At 40.7% G+C, this 20,466-nt stretch overlaps 1 protein-coding gene across 2 annotated transcripts in view; it reads right to left on the bottom strand.

Annotated features, from left to right (window-relative positions):
- LOC132864303 (tripartite motif-containing protein 16-like) overlaps positions 1–12,946 on the bottom strand; it is a 30,767-nt gene extending 17,821 nt beyond the window's left edge. Inside the window, exons 1-4 of one of the 2 annotated variants that reach the window (XM_060897672.1) lie at positions 12,687–12,946; positions 12,404–12,563; positions 7,605–7,676; positions 293–931 (exon numbers count right to left, since the gene is read on the bottom strand). In XM_060897672.1, coding sequence (XP_060753655.1) covers positions 293–883 — 591 coding nt within the window. In that variant the 5' untranslated portion in view covers positions 884–931; positions 7,605–7,676; positions 12,404–12,563; positions 12,687–12,946. The remainder of the gene's footprint in view (positions 1–292; positions 932–7,604; positions 7,677–12,403; positions 12,564–12,686) is intronic. The other variant, XM_060897673.1, reaches the window with a different exon arrangement.
- Between the last annotated feature and the right edge of the window lie 7,520 nt (positions 12,947–20,466).

Genomic DNA, 20,466 nt, shown 5'->3' with positions numbered 1-20,466 from the left:
AATAATAATAATTTTACTTAAAAGACTACAACTGAAACTAAACTATCTGTTAAAATGAAAACTGGTTAGATTTCTGAAAATTTAAATGTGTAGTCCTTGGGATCCCTATTAGAGATTGGTAACATAATATCCAACATTTTTGTCAGACCTTGTCCAGGGTGTACCCGGCCTTTCGCCCGTAGTTAGCTGGGATAGGCTCCAGCTTGCCTGCGACCCTGTAGAAGGATAAAGCGGCTAGAGATAATGAGATGAGATGAGATTTTTGTCAGACATCATGTTAAGCAGAATTTACCTGATTTTTGATTCTCTCAGTTTCCACAGATGATGATTTGTGGTCTTTATGACCATCAACCATGCACAGGTAACAGATAACCTGTTGGTCGTCGCAACAGTAAATATCCAGCAGCTTGCCATGATGTGGGCAGATGTTCTTCTGCATCTGCGCAGATGCTGGGACTAGTTTGTGTTTCATGAACACAGGAGATTCGTAGTGAGGCTGGAGGTGAAGCTCACAGTAAGAGGCTAAACACTGCAGGCAGAATTTGTCAGCTGTATTTTTGGCTCCTATGCAGAAGTCACACTCCAATCTTATGCACGTTGAGGTATTCTGATTAGAAGTAGCAGCCGGAGCTGAAGCATTCTTCATTTTCTCCATCACTTCAGCCAAAAGGGTGCTCTTCTTCAGGGCAGGTCTTGGAGAAAATGCCTCCCTGCACTGAGGGCAGCTGTAGGCAGTATTCGGATCCAACCCAGACCAGAAGTCATTAATACAGCTCATGCAGAAACTGTGTCCACAGGGAATAGTCACTGGGTCCTTTAGGAGATCCAGACACATTGAGCAGCTGAACTGATCTTCATAGTAAGATTTCTCACTTTCAGCCATTTTTTTTTTAATTTAAACCAGAACCGGTGGATTTGATCAGATCTCCAGCTAAAAGTCAAAAGGATAGGGGGAAAAAACATAGATTCTGTTATATGGGAGGTAGAAAAGTGATTTTTTTTTTTTTTGGGGGGGGGGGGGGGGCATGCTGTCAAAAGAAACATTTGTGCTAGTTTACTTGCCAAATTAATGTTAAAACATAACTTGAACGCCTAATAACCTTCACAGAGGCTTGCTACTTGTAATCTCATTTAACGAATGACAGAGATATTTGTTTAGTATCCTTGCAAGTTGTTTTTCTGACCTGACTTAATCTTAGCTCCTCAGGCTAGATTCAGCTAAATCCTTTACACTCTAAAAAATAATGGGGCCAGTACCGGTTCTTCAGGGCGATGCCATAGAAGAACCTTTTTCAGGGCTTCAAAGAACCGTTCATGTAACAGTTCTTTAAAGAACCATTTAAACCATTTGTTTGAGCAGTGAAGACAGATTTGTGTAAACATAGCCTATGTGCATTGACCAGCAAATGGTAAGAGAATGCCAGGTTCTGAAGAACCATTTCCAATGTGTAGAACCTTTCGCATAATGTAATGGTTCATCACAGAGTTTTGACTCTCCATGGAACCATCCAGAGATTTGAAGAACCACTGAAGCACCTTTATTTTTTAGAGTGTAAAGTGCATATCACAGGTAAATTCAGGAGCAAGATCAATGTAATTCTCCTATTTTATATTAAACTTTGGTCAAATATCTGTAACATTCTGCATTTTGTGCAATTTTTTTACCTTGCACAATACCAGAAAAATTCAGTTGAAATCAAGCCATTTGAGGCGAATTGGTCCGCCTCTGAAAAAACTTGGCATTTGGATTTCCCGGCAAACATTGATTTTCGTGACGTCGCGTGCGGGACGCCTCCCTCTGAATCCTACGTCAGCGCTGGTTTGTTTATGAGAAAACGACCTGGTGGTTTTCTGCAAATTTCTTCAACGCTATCATGTAATTATTAAAATGGTTAACAGATGTATCGTAGGAGGGTGTAGCAACACCAATCATGATGGGATTAGTACTCATCGTTTTCCAAAAGACCGGACAATGAGAGAGAAATGGGAGCGCTTGGTCTACACAGGCTGTGCACTGAAACCGTACAAAGCTCGCGCAGCCTGCTGGCGCTTCCGCAGGTGACGTCACGAATCTGGCTCCAGACTCCCTTGGGATTTTACCAGACACGTTTTGTTATTTTATTTTTTTCTGCTGTAGACAGATGGCCTTGTGCAAAATTACCCTTCTGGATGAGCGTGTAAAGGGACATACTTTCATATAAAAAAATTGGTCCAGAATATGCACTTTAAAGTTATCTTTGCTCACACCGCATATGTCACATGTGCTATCTGTTTTTCATAACACTACCCGCTCAGTAAGTTTCCATGACCGTTCAAGTTACCCTATCACACTCCGTCAATTCTGCTACCTGATATTACATTTTCCAATCATATCACTCCACCACACTCTTCAATGTGGATATATACTCTTGTTTGTCCTTCAGTAAACTGAGAAACATGTCTGAACAGCTGTGCGTCACTCTTGTCACTCCCGGATTCGTGAGGCAGAATGTCCGAGGAAGCAGAGGACTTATATTTCTAGATCAGTCATACTTTATCAATTCAACCTTCTTCACGACAGACAAATCAAAACCTATTAACTACAGATATCCATTAGATAATTACAAAAGACACTAAAAAGTTAGTTATGAAATAAACAAGCATGAAACAAAGGGCAACAAAGGGAAATTCATGTAAAGATAGTATCTTTAACTCGAGTCATTATCAGTAATATAATTTGCATTGAAAATTGTTGGATTAAATTAGAAAGGAATATAAAATAGAAGCATTTTCACTAGTGCTCTCAGACCTTTGGAACCTGCTCTGTATATATACCGTACAACCCCAATTCCAAAAAAGTTGGGACAAAGTACAAATTGTAAATAAAAACGGAATGCAATAATTTACAAAACTCAAAAACTGATATTGTATTCACAATAGAACATAGACAACATATCAAATGTCGAAAGTGAGACATTTTGAAATTTCATGCCAAATATTGGCTCATTTGAAATTTCATGATAGCAACACATCTCAAAAAAGTTGGGACAGGGGCAATAAGAGGCTGGAAAAGTTAAAGGTACAAAAAAGGAACAGCTGGAGGACCAAATTGCAACTCATTAGGTCAACTGGCAATAGGTCATTAACATGACTGGGTATAAAAAGAGCATCTTGGAGTGGCAGCGGCTCTCAGAAGTAAAGATGGGAAGAGGATCACCAATCCCCCTAATTCTGCACCGACAAATAGTGGAGCAATATCAGAAAGGAGTTCGACAGTGTAAAATTGCAATGAGTTTGAACATATCATCATCTACAGTGCATAATATCATCAAAAGATTCAGAGAATCTGGAAGAATCTCTGTGCGTAAGGGTCAAGGCCAGAAAACCATACTGTGTGCCCGTGATCTTCGGGCCCTTAGATGGCACTACATCACATACAGGCATGCTTCTGTATTGGAAATCACAAAATGGGCTCAGGAATATTTCCAGAGAAAATTATCTGTGAACACAATTCACCGTGCCATCCGCCATTGCCAGCTAAAACTCTATAGTTCAAAGAAGAAGCCGTATCTAAACATGATCCAGAAGCGCAGACGTCTTCTCTGGGCCAAGGCTCATTTAAAATGGACTGTGGCAAAGTGGAAAACTGTTCTGTGGTCAGACAAACCAAAATTTGAAGTTCTTTATGGAAATCAGGGACACCGTGTCATTTGGACTAAAGAGGAGAAGGACGACCCAAGTTGTTATCAGCGCTCAGTTCAGAAGCCTGCATCTCTGATGGTATGGGGTTGCATTAGTGCGTGTGGCATGGGCAGCTTACACATCTGGAAAGACACCATCAATGCTGAAAGGTATATCCAGGTTCTAGAGCAACATATGCTCCCATCCAGACGACGTCTCTTTCAGGGAAGATCTTGCATTTTCCAACATGACAATGCCAAACCACATACTGCATCAATTACAGCATCATGGCTGCGTAGAAGAAGGGTCCGGGTACTGAACTGGCCAGCCTGCAGTCCAGATCTTTCACCCATAGAAAACATTTGGCGCATCATAAAACGGAAGATACGACAAAAAAGACCTAAGACAGTTGAGCAACTAGAATCCTACATTAGACAAGAATGGGTTAACATTCCTATCCCTAAACTTGAGCAACTTGTCTCCTCAGTCCCCAGACGTTTACAGACTGTTGTAAAGAGAAAAGGGGATGTCTCACAGTGGTAAACATGGCCTTGTCCCAACTTTTTTGAGATGTGTTGTTGTCATGAAATTTAAAATCACCTAATTTTTCTCTTTAAATGATACATTTTCTCAGTTTAAACATTTGATATGTCATCTATGTTCTATTCTGAATAAAATATGGAATTTTGAAACTTCCACATCATTGCATTCCGTTTTTATTTACAATTTGTACTTTGTCCCAACTTTTTTGGAATCGGGGTTGTATATTATTCCATCCACATTCACTGGATATGAGCAATCGCACACTCTGATTGGCTACTCTACTACTAGGTTATCAGCTCATATACCGTGAGTAGAGAAAAATAAAATGGCGGAGCATGTTGCTGAACCAACCGAGGACGAAATAAAAACTCTACTCGAAAACAAAACCCCAAAAAATACAAAAAAAGCAACAAAATATGGAATGAAAGCATCTGATGGTAAGAATAGATCTTTTTTTTATTTTTCAAGAATTATTATTATTATTACAGCATTTTTCACATATTGCTACTATCATTTCACCAGTTTTTTTACATTCTCATTGGAAATGATTTTGTCGGATGTTGTGTATAAAGTTTTTATTTATCGAATTTGTAAAAAATAAAAATGCTGTTTCTCCTATCCAGTGACTGTGGACAGAATTAAACCATTATTCCACTCAATCTCGTTGTACATGGCTTACAGCTGGCGAGGCGCGTATCAGCTCATGTACGACTCGATGTCGTGGAATAACTGTTAAATATACAGGACTGTACCAACATCTTAGGTACATGCAAAGAAATGCTGCAGAGCAAAGATGCCTTCAAAGATAATGAAATTAAATGTTTTTACATTACAAATACTATAAAGAGCAGTAAACAGTAAGAAATTAAACAAAATCAATATTTGGTGTGAGACGACCCTTTGCTTGAAGAAAAAATGAGTAGTCTCCAGTACAATTAGTGCAGTTTTATCAGGAAATGAGCTGTAAATTTAAGCAGACATCTTGCAGAACCAGCCACAGTTCTTCTGGAGGCTTTTACTGTCACACTTGCTTCTTATTTTTGCAGAAAACCCAGCATCCATCATTATGCTTTTAGTCTGAAAAGTGGTCACTGATGCAATATGCTGCTTTCTTGACTGACTTAGAAACATTTTTCTGTAACATTTCATTTTGTACTGGAAAACTAATGTTTGGAATTCTAAAGTGTTTTGTACTGATTTGATAATGTAGAAGTAAGTCATAAACAAAAAAATCTATAAGAAGATGCCTAAGACATTATTTATTTACTTATATTTATAAAACCACGTGCCATTCCATATACACTGTGTGTATATATTGATTCACATGGTGCACGAAGGCTTGCCCATATGGTCCAATCCCATAGAAGAGCTACTGTAACACAAACTGCTGAAAAAGTTAATGCTGGTTAAAACAGAAAGGTGTCAGTATTAACTTTTTCAGTAGTTTGTGCTACAGTAGCTCTTCTGTAGGACTGGACCATATGGGCAAGCCTTCGTGCCCCATGTGAATCAATGAGCCTTTGACACCCATGGCCCTGTCGCTGGTTCACCAGTTGTCCTTCCTTGGACCACTTTTGGTAGGTACTAACCACTGCATACCGGGAACACCCCACAAGATGTGCCATTTTGGAGATGTTCAGACCCAGTCATCTCACCATCACAATTTGGCCCTTGTCAGAGTCACAGATGCCCCTTTTCCACCAAAGCAGTTCCAGGGCTGGTTCGGGGCCAGTGCTTAGTTTGGAACCGGGTTTTCTGTTTCCACTGACAAAGAACTGGCTCTGGGGCCAGAAAAACCGGTTCCAGGCTAGCACCAACTCTCTGCTGGGCCAGAGGAAAGAACCGCTTACGTCAGCAGGGGGGGTGGAGTTGTTAAGACCAACAACAATAACAAGACCGCGAAAGATCGCCATTTTTAAGCGGCGAGAAGCAGCAGCTGTACAAATGCGAAGTCATCCATTATTATTATTGTTGTTGTTGCCGCTGCTGCTTCTTCCGTGTTGTTTTTGCTTTGATATTCCGCCAAGGTTTATGCAAACGTAGCGCCGTAACTGACGTATACAGCGACGTAACTGACGTATACAGCGACGTAACTGACGTATACAGCGACGTAACTGACGTATACAGCGACGTAATGACGTGGCTCCGCTTAGCACCGCGAGCTATGGAAAAGCAAACTGGTTCTCAGCTGGCTCGCAAGTTGAACGAGTTGTGAACCAGCACGAGCACTGGCTCCGAACCAGCCCTGGAACTGATTTGGTGGAAAAGGGGTATTAGATCCTTACGCTTGCCCATTTTTCCTGCTTCCAGCACATCAACTTCAAGAACTGACTGTTCTCTTGCTGCATAATATATCCCATCCCTTGATGGATGGCACTTCACCTGCCAGTGGTTTTATGTCATGGTTGATTATTGTATATATATATATATATATATATATATATATATATATATATATATATATATATATATATATATATATATATGTATTTTTAAAAGGGCAAAATACTGCTGTTAGGTTTATGGTTTATATAAGTATTATTCTTGACCAAGAAGGCAGTAATTTATTAAAATGGTGACAAAATTAAGGATTAACTTCGGTTCAGTTAAAATGACCTTCTGTCTCAGCTGGACATTGTTTGGGAACATTTTGTTTATTTTGATATGAGATGTTTTTCGGGGCGGCACGGTGGTGTAGTGGTTAGCGCTGTCGCCTCACAGCAAGAAGGTCCTGGGTTCGAGCCCCGGGGCCGGCGAGGGCCTTTCTGTGCGGAGTTTGCATGTTCTCCCCGTGTCCGTGTGGGTTTCCTCCGGGTGCTCCGGTTTCCCCCACAGTCCAAAGACATGCAGGTTAGGTTAACTGGTGACTCTAAATTGACCGTAGGTGTGAATGTGAGTGTGAATGGTTGTCTGTGTCTATGTGTCAGCCCTGTGATGACCTGGTGACTTGTCCAGGGTGTACCCCGCCTTTCACCCGTAGTCAGCTGGGATAGGCTCCAGCTTGCCTGTGACCCTGTAGAAGGATAAAGCGGCTAGAGATAATGAGATGAGATGAGATGTTTTTCGTATGACTGTCTCTGTTTAGGTTTGTTCTTATTTACTTAGAACATATCTTTGTTGAAAAATTCCGTATGTACGTAAGCAATGACCTTTAAGATGTCTGAACAATGAAGTAATTAAGACCTGCTCATATACACACACACACAATAGACACAGATATCAAAATGATGTCACTCACTCACACACCCCCATAAGAACATACACACATAGATATCAAACAGTGATGTCATTTCATCAGATAATATCCACATATAATAACCCTCTGTATTCCTGTCCAATTGGGGAACTTGCGAATAAAGATGTGAACTACATTGGGGTTCCTGTCTTTCTTTGCGACTGACCTCCAGAGCTCTGGGTGGCACGAGGGCGGTGGTCTCGAGACGTTGACCTTCTAACTGGGTTGAACCTAACAACTGCAAACAGAAGTTCAAAACAAAAATGCATCCAGCATTTTTTCCCATATGACTTCAATTTATTTATTCAATGTAGGCATTCCATACACTTGACATAATGAATGCTTAATTAAATTAACCATATCCAGTTTGAGAAATATATAAATACAATACCAGTCAAAAGTTTGGACACATTCTAATTCAGTGTTTATTTTTCCTTTATTTTTATTAATTAAAAGACACTTCATGTCTTAAAGTAATGATGGACTGTCTTTTCCATTTATTTACTTGAGCGGTTCTTGACTTAATATGGATTACTACAGTTTATGGATTACAATGTAATAGAAAGCTGAGATGCACACGGCACCATTAGCAAAACCCTAAAGTGAACGTGTGAGTAATGGTATACCAATTACAGTTCCATTACTGTTCCGTTCCATTACTGTGAGCAGGAACATTACTGTCATCATATGCCTCAGGCGTATAAGGGTTTCTGCTCCGGTTCTTAAATGTCTGGTCATGACCACTTGGGGTAAGTAGAACATTGTGAAATTTGTTAAGAAGCAATGAAGAAAGGAATACATATCCTCATCATTACCTAATTTCAATCCTAATAGTTGTATCAATTAGCTGTTCTTTCAAGGATAATAATTAATTGTCCATATATTCAAATATTCTCACACGATATACAGTATCACTCAAAAGATTGGACACACCTTTTAATTTGGTGGGTTTTCTAATTCACTGTATTTTATTAATTAAAGGAGAACTGAAGGCAAATTTTTTATGATCAAAATTCTATTTATCTAATTTTATTAAATATAGGAATGCATTTTTGATAGCTATTTTGTCACTGCTACAGCAAGTTCTGAGTGTTTGAAATATGCTATGTAAGGTAACTTCTGGTCGTTAGTCTTTCAGACGATTTCAGAGACCCTTCATCACCGAATCGAGCCAAATCCTCTGACTGCTCTTTTTGGCATTGCTCCAGATTTAGATCTGCCTAAAGCTCTGCTCAACTTTGTGGCTTTTGCCTCCTTACTAGCTCGACGAGCCATCTCACTTAAGTGGAAAGATCCAGCTCCTCCTTCTCATTCACACTGGCTCAGAGACATGGTGTCCTGCACAGACAGGATATCAGAGGTAATACAATACTCACAGTCCAAAAACACAAATGGGGTCAAATCCAGAAAAGCGAGACAATATACAAGGCTTGGTAACGTCAGACGCAGAGTACAAAGTATATACTTCGCAAAGTCTGTGTGTTACTGAGAGTCCTTATATGTATGCGCTGTGATTGCACTCTAATCAGGAACAGGTGCATGATGATTAGGCTGAATGGCACTGTGTGTGTTGTAGTCTGTGGCTGCGCACTCCTATTATTCTATTCACGTTGATTTTGTGCCCTTCGCAAATATTTTGCTCATGCACTCATCAGGAGCACCACTTTTAGGCACTGCCTAAATAATTAACAGTTATTCCACGAAATCGAGTCGTACACGAGCTGATAGCCGATGAGGCATGTAGCATCGAGTTGGTTATAAGCCATGCACGATGAGATTGAGTGGAATAATTGTTTTATTATATCCACATTTACTGGAGTTTAAGAAACAGAGTATTTTACTTTTTTTTTGCAAATTTGATAAATATAAGCTTTGTACAAAATGTCCAACAAAATAATTTCTGCTGAGGTGGACTTCTTAAAAACCTATCAACGGTTGCACGCATTGACTTTAGTGTTTTTTTTTTTGCTGAAAGTGCCATCTTGCTGTCGTGCCTAGGTATAGAACATCTTTAGATATTTATTTAATTCTTCTTTGGACATTTCAATGATGTAATTTTCAAAGTTCTTTGACCGTTTGAACCAGTCTAAAACAAATTCAACAAATTTTAATGCTTAAAGATGAACAATGTAAACAAACCAGCAAAATGACAGGAGCAATTTGTGAAAAATGTCAGAAGAATAATTCTTGAAAAAAAAAAAAAAGATATGTTCTTTGCATCAAATACTTTCATTCCATATTTTGTTGCCTTTTTTGTAATTTTGGGGGTTTTGTTTTTAAGTAAAGATTTTATTTCGTCCTTGGTTGGTTCAGCAACACGTGCTGCCATTTTGTTTTTCTCTACTCACGGTATATGAGCTGATAGCCTAGTAGAGCAGTGGCTACAATTATCGACAGCCCATAATTTTCGACACTTTTTCAGGTTTACCAAAAAAAAACTATTTTACAAAGGTGAGTTTCAGTTACAACAGGTATTATTGGTTAATTAATCAACCGGAAGACCCGCCTCGCCCTTTGATCTTGTCGTTTGATGACACAGCTCGCTACCTGAGATGGAATTTTTTTTGCACGATCAGCAATTTGAGGAAAACCCGGACGTTATCATCGCAGGTAAGCATGGTGGAAAGATCATGGACATGTTTTTACTGATCAAATTCACCGATATTTCATGATCTCCTTGTCGAAACCTACTTTGTTTCTTCCTCTCTCATTTGACAGTCACCATTTTGTATCTAAACGCGCGTTTGAGAAGTCACGTGAGGTGTCGATAATAGTGATCACTTTCACCGGTGTCCACCATTATCGACACCCTGTGGAATTAAGTGACATTTACAACTGTTATGGATCAATCTTTGTGTAACATTGTTGAAGTAGATGAAGTACTTTAATTAAATTACAGAATTAAATTCCTCGCATATAAAAAATTGCATGCTTGAAATATTCAGATTTTTCTCTTCTGTTCAGTTTTTTTTTTTTGCAGTTTATTGTAAATATCTACCACATATTACAATATCAGTAGACATTTTATATTTTGGTTCGAGGAATGACATGCGACCTTTGACCTGGATTTTCATGTGGTTACAATATCAATTGCCTGTTGACATTTATTGGTAAACTACAAAAGTAGAAATTAATACAAACAACAATGACTGATTAACAAAACGTGATCTACGAAAATACTTAGAAAGTGGGTAAAAAATGGTACAAAAATATTTTCTGGCACTGGTTAAACATTATCACTTCATTTGTTTACAAATATTACAATTACTTCCTCATTTATGTAAACACCAACATCAATATATTTATATAAAAGATATTTTGTACAAAATATAAGTCTTAAATATGTTTGAAATAAAAATTATGGTTTTTTAACTTAATACCACATACTGGTGATGTTTTTAAAATAAATAATCATCTGGATGTCGATAATTACGGAACGGTGTCAATAACTGTGGACAAAGGTGTTGATAATTGTGGAACAGTGTCACATGATCTGATACGCTAAGTAATCGAGAATGAACTAATTTTTTTCCAGTGGAAGTTTGAGTAATTATTCATGCACAATTTATGTATTGAAAGTACTTTCTACTTTTGCAATGGCCAAAAGATCGTAAAGGTGTTGATAATTGTAGCCGCCGCTCTAGCAGAGTAGCCAATCAAAGCCCATGACTGCTCATATCCAGTGAATGTGGATGAAATAAATATACATAATATGGATTACTAGGGGCGGCACGGTGGTGTAGTGATTAGTGCTGTCGCCTCACAGCAAGAAGGTCCTGGGTTCGAGCCCCGTGGCCGGCGAGGGCCTTTCTGTGTGGAGTTTGCATGTTCTCCCCGTGTCCGTGTGGGTTTCCTCCGGGTGCTCCGGTTTCCCCCACAGTCCAAAGACATGCAGGTTAGGTTAACTGGTGACTCTAAATTGACCGTAGGTGTGAATGTGAGTGTGAATGGTTGTCTGTGTCTATGTGTCAGCCCTGTGATGACCTGGCGACTTGTCCAGGGTGTACCCCGCCTTTCGCCCGTAGTCAGCTGGGATAGGCTCCAGCTTGCCTGCGACCCTGTAGAACAGGATAAAGCGGCTAGAGATAATGAGATGAGATGGATGACTATAGTTGTGGAATAGGGCTATTTACTGTTTGATCTCAAAAGCATTAAGAAGGCAAGAAATTGCATTAATTAACTTTTGATGAGGCACACTTGTTAATTGAAAAGCATTCCAGGTGACTCCCTCATGAAGCTGGTTAAGATAATGCCAATAGTGTGCAAAGCGTCATCAAGGTAAACACTGGATACTTTGAAGAATCTAAAATATGAAACGTATTTTGTTTTTTAACACTTTTTTTGTATCATCTCATCTCATTATCTCTAGCCGCTTTATCCTGTTCTACAGGGTCGCAGGCAAGCTGGAGCCTATCCCAGCTGACTACGGGCGAAAGGCGGGGTACACCCTGGACAAGTCGCCAGGTCATCACAGGGCTGACACATAGACACAGACAACCATTCACACTCACATTCACACCTACGGTCAATTTAGAGTCACCAGTTAACCTAACCTGCATGTCTTTGGACTGTGGGGGAAACCGGAGCACCCGGAGGAAACCCACGCGGACACGGGGAGAACATGCAAACTCCACACAGAAAGGCCCTCGCCGGCCACGGGGCTCGAACCCGGACCTTCTTGCTGTGAGGCAACAGTGCTAACCACTACACCACCGTGCCGCCACACTTTTTTGTTTACCACATAAATCCATATATGTTCCAGATGATAGTTCATAGTTTTGATATTCTTCAGTATCGTTCTACAATGTAGAAAACACAAAATACAGAAAAACCTCTGAATGAGTAGGTGTGTCCAAACTTTGTCTGGTAGTGTAGATAAATAAAATTCTATCTCCTGGAATAAATTGCTCAAACCTGTCCGAGCACCTCAATGAACAATGTGAGTTTCTTAAAAACATGGTGTACCAAGTTTGGAGTGGAAGAACTCCAGTGTCCTCCACAGAGTCCTCAACTTCACGGAACACCTTCTGGATGAACTGGAACCCCAGGCCGCCTCACATGACATCAAGGTCTAACCTCTAATGGCCCTAATGGAAAGTCTTCCCAGAAGAGTAGAGATTATTTACTATAGCAAAGAGAGGACAAACAAACTCCATGTTAAAGCCCATGCTTTTAGAAAGAGCACACATCCATGTGATGGTCTAATTAACGACTGTAATTACTCAGTAATAAGCAAAATTAGTCTTACCTGGTCTGAGAAACACACATGGTGTTAATGAGGAAAGGAAACTACTTTCTAGTTTCGTTTTTCCAGAAAGCAGCAGTCTCATTGTGTTTGTTTTTGTGTTAAGGTGACAGACTGTGGTGAAGTTAGTTTCATTTTCATATATTCAGGAATTTCTGGTTAATATTCCAGGAATGACACAGCAAATTATTGTAAGACCACATGATATAAAGTTGTCATCAAAAGGTGATGGGCCTAAAGTTAAGCTAAGCTCCTGATTGACATGTTTCAGTTCTACCTTAAATACTGCAATGACACTATTTCGCCTGTAAGGGGCGTCATTTACCGAGACTTCCCTTCATCACTTCATTTAGCTTTCGATTCACAGTAACAGTTTCATAAATATAATAAATAGTATGTGTACACTTTATTAGAAAATGACACAAAAACAAAAACGTTTTTTCTAAATTTGGTGAGATTTAGTATTTTATCCATTTTGAACACTATAGCTCGATAACTCTACAGCTTATTATTCTGTATGAACAAAAATAGACACTGTACAGTATTGTGTAGAAGTGTTTTCATTATTATGTACATTTTATTATACTCATTTAAGTATTAGATATGGGGGTGGCACGGTGGTGTAGTGGTTAGCGCTGTCGCCTCACAGCAAGAAGGTCCGGGTTCGAGCCCCGTGGTCGGCGAGGGGCTTTCTGTGCAGAGTTTGCATGTTCTCCCCGTGTCCGCGTGGGTTTCCTCCGGGTGCTCCGGTTTCCCCCACAGTCCAAAGACATGCAGGTTAGGTTAACTGGTGACTCTAAATTGACCGTAGGTGTGAATGTGAGTGTGAATGGTTGTCTGTGTCTATGTGTCAGCCCTGTGATGACCTGGCGACTTGTCCAGGGTGTACCCCGCCTTTCGCCCGTAGTCAGCTGGGATAGGCTCCAGCTTGCCTGCGACCCTGTAGAACAGGATAAAGCGGCTAGAGATAATGAGATGAGATGAGTATTAGATATGAATTATATATGGCTAGTTTTCATGTGTAGCCCAAAATCCATGGAACAATGGACTTAAATGCTCCCAATACTCCCTTTTCGACCAACAGGGAACGGGTTCTTGAGCCAGGTCTGTTCAGGATTCTTTGAACCACAGTGCCAGCTCACGAACCAGCCCACGTTTTCACCAATTTTGAGCAGAACCACTGTAATCAAGGAAGCATCATGAACGGAGGGCCTTGCACAATACACAGCAGACATAAACAGTAGGAGCAAGATGGCAAATCGCATTGATTACGTGCAAGCTTTTAGTCTGTTATTGCAGATATTTATTTTTCGTCCATTTTTTGTGAACATGCATCCTTTTCCATTGTGTTCTCCATTGTTGTGCGAGGCTTCCTCTCCAAACTAATGATACACCTGCTGATATTATCACGGTTTGTGCTGGGAAAACCAGCTGTATTTTGGTTCCAGCTGGGAACCAACTTTTCAGGTTCTGAACCAGTTTTGGTCGAAATGCTCCGAAGGGTTCAAAATTTGGTGCGTGAATCAGAATGGAGCCCATTTCCTGTTGGTCAAAAAGGGGTATATGTGAACGCTTCCAACCCAGGTAGAAACCAACAGGGATAAAATACTGTGGGCAACTGGAAACACACTTGAGCAGGCTAGAAAATGGTTGATGTAAAGGTGAAGAATACTGCATGTTGGCTGAGTGGTTAGCATCTCGACCAGGAGATTGTGAGTTCTGCTCACGGTTGGGTCATACCAAAGACCATCATAAAAATGGTACTTACTGCCATCTGGTGAGGCACACCACAATATAGATGTGAGTAGGGAGTCAAACTTTTACAGGCACCAGAGGACTAGACCCCCATTGTAACCCTAGCTATGTGAGAGGCTAAAGGCTACAGAAACAGAGATCGGCGACACCCAACGTGGCATGGGAAGGACTTTGATTTCACAGGTGAAGAATACATTTGGTCAGACAGGTAACAAGTGATATTACTTTCAGATGTCATACTGGAATACATTTTTATTGGCCCAAAGCACCTATTCCCTTGAGCCCGTACCTGGGAATAGACACATCAGTTTGTATTGATGCAACACTAATGCTGCCTCCTGGTGGTCATATTGTGGTTACTTTTATATGACATGCTCAATAAATGGTAATCTTTTTCTTTTTTGAATACTTCACATCATAGTGACAAAAAAAAACTCTTTATATCCCTGTTCTTCACTGATGTCATGGATGGTTTAGTGTGGCTAACTGTAATCAGTAAACATAACCAAAACTTAAAGGAGATACACAGAACCCATCCATCCATCCATCCATTATCTGTAGCCACTTATCCTGTACAGGGTCGCAGGCAAGCTGGAGCCCACCACAGCTGACTATGGGTGAGAGGCAGGATACACCCTGGACAAGTTGCCACGTCATCACAGGGTTGACACAGAGACAAACAACCATTCACAGCTACGGTCAATTTAGAGCCACCAATTAGCCTAACCTGCATGTCTTTGGACTGTGGGGGAAACCGGAGCACCCGGAGGAAACCCACGCAGACATGGGGAGAACATGCAAACTCCACACAGAAAGGCCCTCGTTGGCCACGGGGCTCGAACCCGGGACCTTCTTGCTGTGAGGCGACAGTGCTAACCACTACACCACCGTGCCGCCAATAAGGAGAACCTTTATTTTAAAATAAATTTCTGAGTGGATAGTATCTCCATCCTTGACTCTTGTATGCTACATAAATGGGAATAAAAATATATATTTTTGAGAATTAAAATCGACCACAAAGTTGGCATTTGAGCTGCCCCACTGAGCCAGCCAGCCGAGTGCGTGACATCACAGCGGGAACCTGTTTTAAGGCTGAGGCCTTTTACAGCTATAGACCAAAGTCATACAAATAAAAAACTTATGGTGAAAGTAAGAAATAGCGTTACCGACTTGCTCAACTAAGACTGATTTGACTTCATTGATTGTGGCTTGACTCTCATTAAAACAGGATGGGTGTTATAACTTATGCAACATACATGTACAGTGGTGCTTGAAAGTTTGTGAACCCTTTAGAATTTTCTATATTTCTGCATAAATATGACCTAAAACATCATCAGATTTTCACACAAGTCCTAAAAGTAGATAAAGAGAACCCAGTTAAATAAATGAGACAAAAATATTATACTTGGTCATTTATTTATTGAGGAAAATGATCCAATATTACATATCTGTGAGTGGCAAAAGTATGTGAACCTCTAGGATTAGCAATTAATTTGAAGGTGATATTAAAGTCAGGTGTTTTCAATCAATGGGATGACAATCAGGTGTGAGTGGGCACCCTGTTTTATTTAAAGAACAGGGATCTATCAAAGTCTGATCTTCGCAACACACGTTTGTGGAAGTGTATCATGGCACGAACAAAGGAGATTTCTGAGGACCTCAGAAAAAGCGTTGTTGTTGATGCTCAAGTTCTCCAGCTTGATTCAGTTCCGCCTTTTCTTGAGGTTTTCACCTCTGAGCATCTTCTCTTCTTGGAGCCGATGAGCTCGGTGAAAATCCTCTCACTGTCCTCCTCTGCTGCCTGCGCAAAACACGAACAGGACAGAGTCACAGTGGTAAAGGTTAATAGCATTTTTCCCAATCTCCAGGCCATGTGCCCCTTCTGGTACATGATGAATGAACATTTGGCAGCAGGATTTGATGTAGTACAATTTCCTCTTAGAATCAATATAACTGTAATGAAATTTGCTAACATATATAAATAACATTAGTCTAGCCTGGAGTATTGGATTTTTATGGCCAGATCTGTGTCTGGTTCAATCTATTCCAAACTTTTTCCAAAATAATAGCTGTGTATCTTTATGGAATATAGCTCCCAGAACATTGAAACCATTAGAAGTAGTGCAACGTCAGCCAGATCTCACTGTAATAGATGTTGCAGCTCTGTTTAGCTCTTTTAGGCCTTCTTGTCTTTGATCAATCATCTGTTGGCACTCTGTCTTTGTCCTTTCTGAGGCTGTTAGGGTTTTGCTGGGATTCGAACCTGGTTCACTGGTGTGATAATCCAGCAAACCCCCACTAGGCCACCAGGGGGATGACTCAAATGCAGAGGTGTGAGGCGGAAGTAGAAAAAGTATCAAAAGGTTTATTTACAATATTTACAAAAATCCAAAAAGCTCAGGAGATGAAGGGAAAAAATAAGAAATATCCAAAGTACAAAATAAAAGCCGAAAAACCAGAAAAGAAAAGGCAAAAATGCCAACGCTCAGAAGATCCAAAAACACAGTAAATACTAGGTCCAAAAAGCAAAGCAAAGTGCAAAACCAAAAAGACAAGGAACACGGTACAGAAGAAACTGGAGCTAAACATAACAGCACAAAGACTCCGTGACAAGAGGACTGAACTCGGGTATAAATACACAAACTAAAATAGGCCACAGGTGACACTAATGAGGACTAGGCGGGGCACAAGACACATGGAAAACAACAAACATAAAACACAGAAACAGTGGCGGCCTCTAGAGGCCAAAACAAACATGACAAGAAAATGAAATAACAGCGGCCTCTAGAGGCCAAAACAGTCCCAGTCCTAACAGAGGCATCCTGAAAAAATCAGCCTATATTCACTTACATAAAGCATCACGTGCATCAATAACGACATATATTTGATAAGATCCTGACAATGTCAAAGGAGCAAAAATGGGTGTGAGAGACAGCATTACTCTCTCTCCACTGTCAGTGTAGTCAATCATGGGTGTCTATGGCCTTATGTATGCAGACGAGGGCAGATGGCGCTTTCCTCCGAGTGTGTTATGCTGCCCTGTAACACTGTAAAGAAAAGATGCAGTTGCGTGGTTTTACGTGTCTCGGAGTCGGTGTGAGACTTCACCGTCCCTGGCTGGTAGCGCTGGATGATGGGTAGGAATTAATGGGTGGGGTGCGCCTCTCGCCCATAGTCAGCTGGGATAGGCTCCAGCTTGCCTGTGACCCTGCACAGGATAAGCGGTTATAGATAATGGATAGATGGATGGATGGATGAAGGAGGGTGTTTGATGTTCATGATATATGTTAAAGATATAAAAGATGGATGCTTGATGCTGCTTCTGAAGAAAAAAGAAATAGTACAGTTTAGTAGTGCATCTGTTTTCTGGGGCGGCACGGTGGTGTAGTGGTTAGCGCTGTCGCCTCACAGCAAGAAGGTCCGGGTTCGAGCCCCATGGCCGGCGAGGGCCTTTCTGTGTGGAGTTTGCATGTTCTCCCCGTGTCCGCGTGGGTTTCCTCCGGGTGCTCCGGTTTCCCCCACAGTCCAAAGACATGCAGGTTAGGTTAACTGGTGACTCTAAATTGACCGTAGGTGTGAATGTGAGTGTGAATGGTTGTCTGTGTCTATGTGTCAGCCCTGTGATGACCTGGCGACTTGTCCAGGGTGTACCCCACCTTTCACCCATAGTCAGCTGGGATAGGCTCCAGCTTGCCTGCGACCCTGTAGAACAGGATAAAGCGGCTAGAGATAATGAGATGAGATCAGATCCGTGTTCTAGGAGTGCATTAAAGAGGACTTGTCCTGAGGCTTGGGTTCCTAATTAAAACCAAGTCAATCCTGAAAAGAAGCAGGATGGTTCCCAAATGGGCTGATGGGTCATATCAGGTGTGTTAAGAGTCCTGAAACCTTCAATGTGGAGTGCTTGCAAGCCCTGTGACAGACTGAAAACCAAATATACACCATGTTGAACAGTTTCTGCAGGAAGTCAAGCAGTAGTTACCTGACTTTTGATCCTCTCTGATTCCACAGACACAGCTTTATGCTTATTACGATTCTCAGCCATGCACAGGTAACAGTTAAAGCTAGACGGCCTTTCGATTTTATAAAATCAGTGAAATTTAGTTCCCTCTGAAATTTGGTCACTTATGCAAAAATGTGTTTATTTTTACAATAACTCAAAAAAACCAGGCCATTCTGTGGCTGGGAACTTATTTAATTTGAAGGGATTCCCGAGCAAATAATGTGCATGAAATCGCTCGCTTTGCGCAGTCAAGCAGACGGAGGAAGTCCGGTGTGCGCATGCGCAGGTTTACCTTCTTTTCTTTAGGGTTTTACGGCAGCTGGCATCCACAGTGTTGCATTACTGCCATCTACAGGTTTACCTTTGACCGTGTAACATACCAGTACATACATACAGTGGATATAAAAAGTGTACACACCCTGTTAAAATGATAGGTTTGTCCCACGATAAATAATTTCACAACTTTTCCCTTCTTTAATGTGACCTAGAACCTGTACAACTCAATTGAAAAACAAATCTGTTCAGGGTAAAAACATTAAAAAAAACCGTACAATATGCTGGTTGCGTAAGTGTGCACACCAAACGAATACTTTATTGAAGCACCTTTTGATTTAATGACAGCATTCGGTCTTTTTGGGTTCACACCTGCCATCAATGAAAATGACTCTGATTAACCCCAAATAAAGTTCAGACATTTACTCAGTCGCCTCCTCCAGCAAAAGCCAGGGTTCACAGAGAGCTTAAAAAGCATTAAAGGGATCTCATTGTTGAAAGGTATCAGTCAGGAGAAGGGGACAAAAACATTTCCACGGCATTAGATATGTATACCATGGAGCACAGTGAAGACAGTCATCAAGAAGTGGAGAAAATATGGGACGACAGTGACATTACCGAGAACTGGACGTCTCTCCAAAATTGATGAAAAGACAAGACGAAAACTGGTCAGGGAGGCTGCCAAGAGGCCTACAGCAACACTGAAGGAGCTGCAGGAATTTCTGGCAAGTACTGGTTGTGTACGACCTGTGACAACAATCTCCTGTATTCTCCATATGTCTGGATTATGAGGCAGGGTCAAAGAAAAACATCCAGGCCCGGCTAAATTTTGCAAAAAAACCAAAAACAAAACAACTCTCCCAAAAGCGTGTGGGAAAATGTGTTATGGTCTGAAGAAACCAAGGTTGAACTTTTTGGCTACAATTCTAAAAGGTATGTTTGGTGCAAAAACAACACTGCGCATCACCAAAAGAACCCCATACCCACGGTGAAGCATGGTGGTGGCAGCATCATGTTGTGGGGTTGTTTTTCTTCAGCTGGAACAGGGGCTTTAGTCAAGCTGGAGGGAATTATGACCAGTTCTAAATACCAGTCAATTTTGGCCCAAAACCTTCAGGTGTCTGCTAGAAAGCTGAAGATGAAGAGGAATTTCATCTTTCAGCATGACAATGACCCCAAAAAAGTTTTGGAACGGCCCAGCCAGAGCCCAGACCTAAATCCAATTGAAAATCTGTGGGGTGACCTGAAGAGGGCTGTGCACAAGAGACGCACTCGCAATCTGACAGATCTGGAGCGCTTTTGCAAGGAAGAGTGGGCAAATATTGCCAAGTCTAGATGTGGCAGGCTGATGGACTCCGACCCAAAAAGACTGAATGCTGTAATTCAATCAAAAGGTGCTTCAACAAACTATTAGTTTAAGCAACCAGCTTATTGTACTTTTTTTTTTGACGCTTTCCCCCAAACAGATTTGTTTGTTTTTCAGTTGAATTGTACAGATTATAAGTCACATTAAAAGGTGGGAAAAGTTTTGAAATTATTTATCATGGGCTCATTTTTATGCATCAGGAAAAACCTACCATTTTAACGGGGTGTGTACACTTTTTATATCCACTGTATATACATAAACTATAGTAATTTATTGACTTTGTTTTATTTTCATGTAAGACACTATTTTTGACAATAGTATCTTAAAGTTATTAGTGTGCTTGCCAAAGGCAAGCACACTATTGTTCTTCCTAAGTTTACTTATTC

This window comes from Neoarius graeffei, chromosome 17 (genome assembly GCF_027579695.1).
Source record: "Neoarius graeffei isolate fNeoGra1 chromosome 17, fNeoGra1.pri, whole genome shotgun sequence".
Lineage (NCBI taxonomy): Eukaryota > Metazoa > Chordata > Actinopteri > Siluriformes > Ariidae > Neoarius > Neoarius graeffei.
This window is presented reverse-complemented; position numbering and strand designations above follow the sequence as displayed.